General features: G+C 41.9%; 1 protein-coding gene across 1 annotated transcript in view; it reads left to right on the forward strand.

Moving 5' to 3' along the window:
* The window catches only part of USP31 (ubiquitin specific peptidase 31), a 125,095-nt gene extending 116,288 nt beyond the window's left edge, over positions 1 to 8,807 (forward strand). Inside the window, exons 15-16 of the mRNA XM_027839441.1 lie at positions 3,091 to 3,243; positions 6,937 to 8,807. Of these exons, the coding sequence (XP_027695242.1) occupies positions 3,091 to 3,243; positions 6,937 to 8,501 (1,718 nt within the window). The 3' untranslated portion in view covers positions 8,502 to 8,807. The remainder of the gene's footprint in view (positions 1 to 3,090; positions 3,244 to 6,936) is intronic.
* The last annotated feature ends 204 nt before the right edge of the window (positions 8,808 to 9,011 follow it).

Below are 9,011 nucleotides of genomic sequence, written 5' to 3' on the forward strand. Positions count from 1 at the left end.
CATGAGTTGGGAAAGGAGATTGGAACGTTTTGGAGGGACATCACTAACCTTTTTGAATAATAGTAGTGAAGATATCCAAGCTTGGTGCTTGGCAGAGATGGAATACTCATCTGGATACACCATAGGATTAACCTTATTTGGCATTTCTTATGCTCTTATGACTTTAGAACCAAATCATGATTACTCAGGAAGCTGCTTGGTAGGTAGTAGTAGTTCCTGCCCCAGGAAGAGGAATATAAAATCAGACTCTAAAATTTTACCCAAAAGGGGGGTCACTACTCACTAAGCAATCATTCACGTTAATTATGAGATGAGAAAGTGGGATTCCCCCCCCCCGCCCCAGGATGAATGGAGTATGACTCTTACCCCCATGGAATGCTTTTCCTGGGAGTCAAAGCCTTAGTGTTGCCCTATTCTCTAAAGGATCTTTGCCCATTTAAACAGCGTGTAGCTTGTAGCATGTGCAAACTGGCACCCTCCCGGGTTCCATTTCTGGCAGATATACTGCTTGATTGAGACTAGTTTTGAAAGGCAACTTGGGCCCACATGTATAAAAATATTTATAGCAGCTCTTTTTGTGGTGGCCAAGAATTGGAAATTGAGGGGATGCTCCTTAGTTGGGGAATAGTTGAACAGGCTGTGGTATATGAATGTAATGGAATACTATTGTTGCATAAGAAATGATGAGCACGTGAATTTCAGAAAAACCTGGAAAGATTTACATGAAACAATGCTGAGTGAAGTGAGCAGAACTAAGAGAACGTTGTACACAGTAACAACAACATTATGTGATGATCAACTATGATAGACTTAGCTCTTCTCAGCAATACAATGATCCAAGAAAATTCCAAAGGACTCATGTTGGAAAATGCTATCCATATCCAGAGAAAGAACTATGGAGTCTGAATGCAGAGCGAAGCATATTATTTTCACCTTTTTATTCTTTCTCATAGTTTTTTCCTTCTGTTATGATTCTTCTTTCACAACACAACTAATGTAGAAATATGTTTAGCATGATTGTACATGTATAAACTATATCAGATTGCTCGCTGTCTTAGGGAGGGAGAAAAATTTGGAACTTAAAATCTTACAAAAATGAATGTTGAAACTATCTTTACATATAATTGGAAAAAAATAAAATATTGCTAAGTGCAAAAAAAAAAAAAAAAGGCAAAATGGTAAACCCAGGGAAGCAGTGTGATATAATAGAACAAATGATGACTTTGGAGTTTGAATGCTAGCTTTTCTCCTAACTACTTATATGATTTTGGATAAGTATTTCACCTTTCTGGGCCTTGGTTTACCCATCTGTGAAATGGAGTTGGACTACAGAACCTCTACAGCAACTTCCAAATTACATCTGTGATCCGATGAATTTCAGTCATCCTGGGTTAGTTTCATAGGTTATCAGTGAATATAAAAATAGCTTATTAAAGTTGGGAGGGATGTCAGAGGTCGTTTGGTATAGATTATACCTGAAGCATGAATCTTCTCTTATCCTCCCCCAAAAGTAGTCATCTATCCTTCACTTGAATACCTCTAGTAACTGGGAACTTGTTATCTCTCTAGGCAGCTCATTTAATATTTGGGTTGCCCTATACTGAGTGTATATACTTATTACAGGGTCTATGGGGCATTCTGGGAAGATTAACAAATTTGTTGTGAGGGCTTACCAAGCCCTTTTCAGGGCTGCTAATCCACCTTTGGTGTCCACCTGTGACCCAACTCTCACCTGTGGCTTCAAGAAGCTGTAACATATGCAATGACTCCATCCCAGTAAAACTGTCTGGCCAGATGGGCTAAACCAGGTGGAGGGTAACCAATAGGCTTCAAACCCATCAGTGACTTAGGGGAATGTCTGTCCCAAGCATGTAAGACTTCCCTAAGTGGAATGGGTGGATGAGAATAATTTGTTCCAATGGCCATGAAGATGTCTGAAGCAGGCACTGTGGAGTGCTAAGAGCTTGGTCAGACATTGAAGATGCCAAGGCCATCCATGGCATCCTGGGCTGTTGCCAGTTGTCTTGACTTTTGTCTTGCCACTGGCCTTCAATGACTCTGGAAGAGAGAGTGAGGCTGATGACTTTGCACAGCTCTGCCTCACTTAAATCCGACTCACGGGTGAGTCAAGACATCACCCATCATCCACTATTTTACCCAAACATTGTGATGTCACTAGTCCTTTTCAAAAATGAAGGATGAACAACAATTCTTAAATTAAGTCTATCATACTTAATTTGCATCCTTATGGTTTCCATGTATTGATGCTTGTTATGCTCTCCTGTGTCAAGGAGAATAAGTCATGGTATCATAGACTTAGAAATGAAAGAGACCCTTGAGGCCATTTTGTCCAACCCCCTTCATTTTACAGTAGAAACTAAAGCCTAGAAAGATTAATGGGTAGAGAGCAGCAGAGCCAGGCTTTGATGCTGGGGCTTTTCCTCCAAATTCAGTGCTCTGTCTCCTATACCTCACTGCCTACCATTTAATTCTCTTCCACGTGACAGCTTTTCAGATACTTGAGGATAGCTGTCTTGTTGTTCCCCCTTATTCTTTCTCATTCCTTCAAACTGATCCTGCTCCAATAGTTTTGAATCACCTCACTTTCACTATCCAGGTCTTTCTTACCTCCCTTTCTCTGTGTATATGGTTATTATAGTATATGAATAAATGATTAAGTCTTCACATTCCTGTGAGTTAAAAAAAAAAAAAGAACTAGTGTTGACAGCCTTGAAAATGAAAATCACTTATTTCATAACAGCCAGAAATATTACCCTGGGACTATGTTCTATTCAACTGACATCTTCTCTTAAATTTGAATTTTGCTTTATGAAGCATTAAGGATTGTACTTGCATTATTTATAGCTAAAATGATATAATATGTACGGGAATTGGTTCCCTCCTTAATTAGTCATAGTGTGCTGTCACCCAAAAGGCATCATTCTGGTTTCTTGTGGTTAAAGTTGAACTCCAGTGGTGGGGACATCAATAATTCACTTGTGATCAATCAGCAGGACTTACAGGGGTCCCTTTAACATGTAATTGGCCATGTGAGTCTACTCTGATCTTAATTCTCTGCCTTCTCTGCAGGTTCCACAAGTTCTTCACTGTGTGAACACTGGGTAAGCCGGCTTCCAGGGAGTAAGCAAGCCAGCGTCACTTCTGCGGCTTCTTCCAGGCGCACATCTCTGGCTTCCCTCTCAGAGTCGGTGGAGTTGACTGGGGAGAGAAGTGAAGATGATGGTATGTATGGGAAGAGATGGGAGAAGTAGGAAATGGCTTTTAGATAGGATATCAAGCAGGGGCTCTTGCAGGGCAGCTAGATGGCACAGTGAATAAAGCACCGGGCCTGGAGGCAGCAAGACTCCTCTTCCTGAGGTCAAATCGGATCTCAGACACTTACTTGCTGTGTGACCTTTCTGTCTGCCTTAGTTTCCCTATATGTAAATTGAGCTGGAGAAGGAAATGGCAAATCACTCTAGTATCTTTTCCAAGAAAACCCCAAATGGGCTCATGAGGAGTCAGACACAACTGAACCACAGCAACAACAACAAAGGGGCTCTTTACCTGGCCCCATGGGACCCCCAAGGAGTCTGTGCACAAATTTCAAGGGGTCCTTGAACTTGAATAGGGAAAAAAGGTACATATCTCTCAGTATAATTGGTCCCCTTTGTAATCCCATGTATTTTATTTTGTGCATTTAAAAATAGTATTCCAAGAAGAGGTCTATAGACTTCACAACACTGACAGAGTGGTCCATGACACAGAAAATGGTTAAGAACCTCTAGTGTATAGTTTCTCAGGTCTGTGGGGACTGTGCCTCGAAGGGAGGTTGCTACAGAACAAGTATTCACAGACACTGGAGTTGCGGGGGAGTTTGCTGATTGGTGGTGTTAAAGCCACAGGTTCTATCAACAGGACAAGGTGTCCTTCTCTACCCCATACTCTGTTCTTCCCTGCTTTTGTAATAGAGTGTGTTTGTGGTCAAAGGAACTGGACTCGTTGTTATTTAGTATTGTTAATAGTGCTTACAAGACAAATGGTAGAATTGGTGGAATATTTACAACAATAATAATAACAACACAGGCAGCTTGGTATAATGGATGGGGCACTGGATTGGAAGTCAGGAAGACCTGTGTTCAAATTCTACCTCAGACACTTATTAGCTGAGTGACCCTGGGCATGTTATTTCAGCTTTGTGTGCCTCCGTTTCCTCATCTTTAAAAATAAAAGGGTTGGACAGAATGGCCTGTAAGGTTTATTCTGGTTCTAAATCTATGATCCTATAAACTCAAATTTATATAGAACTTTGAGGGTTGCAAAATGTTTTTTGCAGATTATTTCATTTAATCTACATAACAACCCTGTGATGTATATGATATTTTTATCCCCATTTTACAGATAAGAAAACTGAGGCTGAGAGAGGTTAAACAACCTCCCTAGGATTACATCGCTTAATTAAGTATCTGAATTTAGATTTAAATCCTGATCTTCCTGAGTTTAAGCACTCTATCCAGTATGCCACACTGCTTGCATATCATGGAAAGGATAGTTTGGGTGAATACTGAAGGAGAGTTGTAATATTTAAAAAGTTGGAAAACCAATCATGGAAAAATGAACTCCAGTAAGTCTGGTTTGATTTTGTTTTCCACTTATTGGTTGAGAAGTCATTAAGTTCATTTTGGGGGGTGGCAGGCCAGAATATTGATCTAATAGTAGCATTAGCTTGGTCGAAAGAATCATTGTTAACAGAAGGGTTGTGAGAACTGGGAATATCTGGAGGTTGTTAGCTTAGGTTCTGTCACAAGGAAGGCATCTCATATTGGTCTTTTATACCTTACCCTGTGGACCGTATGTGAAATGACAGTCAGTCAAGGAGCATTTATTGAACACCTACTATGTGCTATGCACTTGGGATGCAGAGAAAGGCAAAAACATGATCCCTGGACTCAAGATGCTTATAGTCTAATAGGAGAGACTGCATGCAAATAACTTTGTTCATATGAGATATATGCAGTGTAGATGAGAATAAGATCAGAAGGAAGGCCCCAACAGTGGGAGAGATAGCGATCCTCTTCTGGAGGGAGATGATCCTTGGAAAGAGAAAAAAGAGGTACTGTTTTGTAATAGCAAGAGCACGACTCTGGGAATCAGTACACTTGGACTTTAGTCCTGGTCTTTCTTTAACTGTGTGATCTTCAGCATGTCACTCTTGCTGGGCCTTGGTTTCCTCAATGAGAGGTTGGCCTAGGTAATCTCTCCAGGACCCTTCCAGCTCTGACATTCTATGTGGCAAAAAATGACTAGTGGTTCCTCATCTTTTTAGGCAGATGCTGAATAGGGAACCCTGAATCCCAAGGTGTCATTATTTTTATGATAAAATGAATGCATTTTTGTTTCCATTCCACTTGTTTAAAAAAATGGACTTGGTGATTCAGTCAGCCAGTAAGCATACATTAAATGCCTTCTGTGTGCCAGGCACTGGGTAAGTATTGAAGATGTAAACAAAGGCAAAAGATGGCCCCTGCATTCAAGGAGCCTGCAGTCTAATAGGAGAGACAACATGCAAACAACTGCATACAAATAAGCTAGATAGAGAATAAATTGAAGATGGACAGTAGAGAGAAGGCAGTAGCATTAAGGGGAATCAGGAAAAGCTAGGGATGGGATTTTTACTGGGGCTTGAAGAAAGCTCGGTGAGCCAGGAGGGTGAGGGAGGAGGGGGAGAGCATTTCAGGCACAGGGGGAGAGGTGGTGTTGGGGGAGACAGTTAGTGAAAATGACCTGGAGTTGGGAAGTGGGGTGTCTTGTGTGAGTAAGAGTTAAGGGGCCAAGATCATTGGATTGCAGAGTTGTGAAGAGGGGCTTTGGGGGAAAACTGGAAAGGTGAGGGGAGAGATCATGAAGGGCTTTGGATGCCTGGAAGCATAGGAAGCCACAGGATTTTACTGAGTGGAGGCAGGGAGTGACATGGTCAGGCCTGTGCTTTAGGACTTTTGCAGCGGGAGTAGAGGATGCGCTAGATTGAGAAGAGACTTGAGTCAGGGAAACCAACCAGCAGAAAACAGATCGGTATCTGTTTAAACATCATCACATGTGCTAGGTAATATGGAAAGAAAACAATACAAATATGGTCTCTGCCCATTAGGGGTTTACACGTGAAAGACACTATACATTCCATAGCGAATTCACCAATATTGGTGGTGGGTGGGTGAAGGATCTTTTAAGTGTTCATTCGCTAGCACCAGGATGCATTTGCAATCAGGGATATTTAATTCTTCCTATGTTCCGATGCCTTTCATACCCAATGAATGGATCATAACTGAAGGTACACGCATAGTCTAGCATAAAAGCGCCAGGAGAAGAGGAGAAGTCCTGTGTTAGAGTTGTAGCTCTGCTATTAGAGGCAAGTCACTTCTCCCCTGTTTCTTCTTCTGTAAAATAAAAGGATGTGGATTTGGTGATTTCTAAGGTCTCTTCTCACTCTAGTATTTTTTGGGAGTTGATAGGGCTAGAAATAATGTATTATGTTTGAGGCAACTCCAGAAAAATGGGAGTTTTAATTATGATATAAATAAGGCAAGTATAAAATGAGTAATACTGAAAGAGAATTAGGGAAACCACATTATGCTTAAAGACACCATGGGCAATGAAACAATAACGGTGCTGAATAGGTATATACCAAATGGCATGCCTCTAGATTCTTTTTTTTTTTAAAAAAAAAAATTAATTTTCATTCCTATATTTTGTTTTTATGTCATTTTCATATCCAAATATGTCCTTATCCTTTCACCTATGCATTGTAACAAGCCACTCATTATAACAAAACATAAAAAAGGAAGAAGAAAAGGGAAAACCAGTTCAGTAACGCTGTTTTCTAGGGCTGAATATTTACTCTATGCTTCGCCCTAACTTTGTTTTCTTTACTTTTCTCAGGTGGGTTCTCAACTCGACCCTTTGTAAGAAGTGTCCAGCGCCAAAGCTTGTCATCCAGGTCCTCTGTTACCAGCCCATTGGCCGTCAATGAAAATTGCATTCGACCCTCTTGGTCCCTGTCTGCTAAGCTGCAGATGCGTTCTAACTCTCCATCGCGTTTTTGTGGTGACTCTCCTGTGCATACTTCTGCCTCTACCTTGGAGAAGATAGGGGAGGCAGTAGATGATAAAGTCTCCATCTCTTGCTTTGGTAGCTTAAGGAACCTTTCTAGTAGCTACATGGAGCCAAATGAGAGCCTCAACAGGCGTGAGCACAGGGCCATGGGTAGAGCTCCTTTGGCTGTCATGGAAAGTGTATTCCGAGATGAATCAGCTAGCAGGAAAGTGACCTCGAGTCTTTCTGATACGCAAAGCAAAAGCTCAGCGCAAGTGGATCGAGCGCATCCTGTTTCGGATCCATTTGACAACAATAATCAGATTGCCTATGTGGATCAGAGTGATTCTGTTGACAGCTCCCCAGTTAAAGAGGCAAAGACCCCAAGTGGCTCTGGCTTACTTGTGGAAAAGTCAGACAGCACAACTAAGAAATCCCCTACTTCCAAAGGGGTTTCTGAGCCAGATAAAAGCCTGAGGAAAGGGAGGACAGTCTTGGCTCGCCAGGAATCATCTCTTTCAAACACATCACCCACTTCTCCTGTTCCCTTAAAAAGTTCTGTAAAGACTTCTCGTTCCAGAAGCAAAGCAGAATCTTCCCAGGTTAGTGGGCGACACTTATCCCCTGTTCCTGGTCAGCCCAAAAAGGAGTCATCTACAAAATCCCAGGACACTGTAGCTATTCAGCAGAAGCAAAAGTTAGCTTCTTCCCCGGCTTCTATTTCTTCCTCTACAGCTGCCAAAAAACCCCCTCTGGGCTCTGCCACCAGGGGTCCCTCCTCTGCTGGGAAGAGTAGGACTTCAGACCGAAGCCTGAGCCGGGAAGGCTCCAAAGTAAGCCTTGGCTCTGATAAAGCCAGTGTCACATCCACCTCCAAACCAAACTCCCCTCGGGTGGGTCAGCCTAAAGGAGGGGAGAGCAGAATGGATGGAAAGCATGTTAGGAGTTCCTCCATGGCCAGCCTTCGGTCTCCCAACCCAGGCATGAAGTCAGGTTTGAAGAGGGACAGCAAGTCAGAAGACAAGGGACTGTCCTTCTTCAAATCAGCTCTGAGGCAGAAGGAGACACGGAGGTCAACCGATCTTGGGAAAACCACATTGCTCACCAAAAAATCAGGCACAGGCTCTACCAAGTCGATCAGTAAGAATATGGTGGATGAGAAGTCAGAAAAAGGCAGCCAGACACCTTCCTCCCAGCAGCCAAATGCAAATACTGTTTCAAAAGAGCAGCCTGCTTCCAAGGATTCTACTTCTGTAAAACATTCCCTGCTTTCTACCCGCAGATCCAAGTCTTCCCAGCTAGATCCTGGAAATCCCTTGTCTCCTAGTAGCAAGCAGTCTGCTGAGAAATCTTTAAAAAAGTTACCTTCTAGCATGCACACCTCTGCACGGCCTTCTCAAAAACCTCAGTGAGATTTCTGCAAACCAGGTGTTTTATCTGTAAAGACACTTATTTATTTAGAATCAAGAATTCTATTTTCATTCCCTTTTCCCAATATTTCCCCTCCCCTGTGCCCCTGCTTTTGTTTTGTAATTTTTGGTTCATGTGCCTAATGCGTGAGTGTGAGGAGACCTAAATTGCAGTGTGTTGAAGTGTCTCCTTATTCTGCCATCAAACCAAATAATAGCCATAGGCAAAGAAAGCAGTGATACCAAGTTAACTGGAATAATTGTTAAAAAAAAAAAAAAACCAACAACAAACAAACCCATAATTCTGGACTGCCTCTTAGCACTTGTGCATATTTCTTTCTAGTGAAATGCCACAACTTTTCGTCAGACACTAGGGTTTTGAAACCTGTGAACCAATTATGCTGTAAGTAGTATATGCTCTGTAGAACTGTGAAATAATATTATTTTGGGTTGTTGCCTGAGCAGAAATTATCCTCATTGATTTGTGGATTGTCCTCTAGTGTGGTAAGGTGT

Source organism: Vombatus ursinus, unplaced genomic scaffold, assembly GCF_900497805.2.
Source record: "Vombatus ursinus unplaced genomic scaffold, bare-nosed wombat genome assembly UNPS02014832.1, whole genome shotgun sequence".
Taxonomy (NCBI): Eukaryota; Metazoa; Chordata; class Mammalia; order Diprotodontia; family Vombatidae; genus Vombatus; species Vombatus ursinus.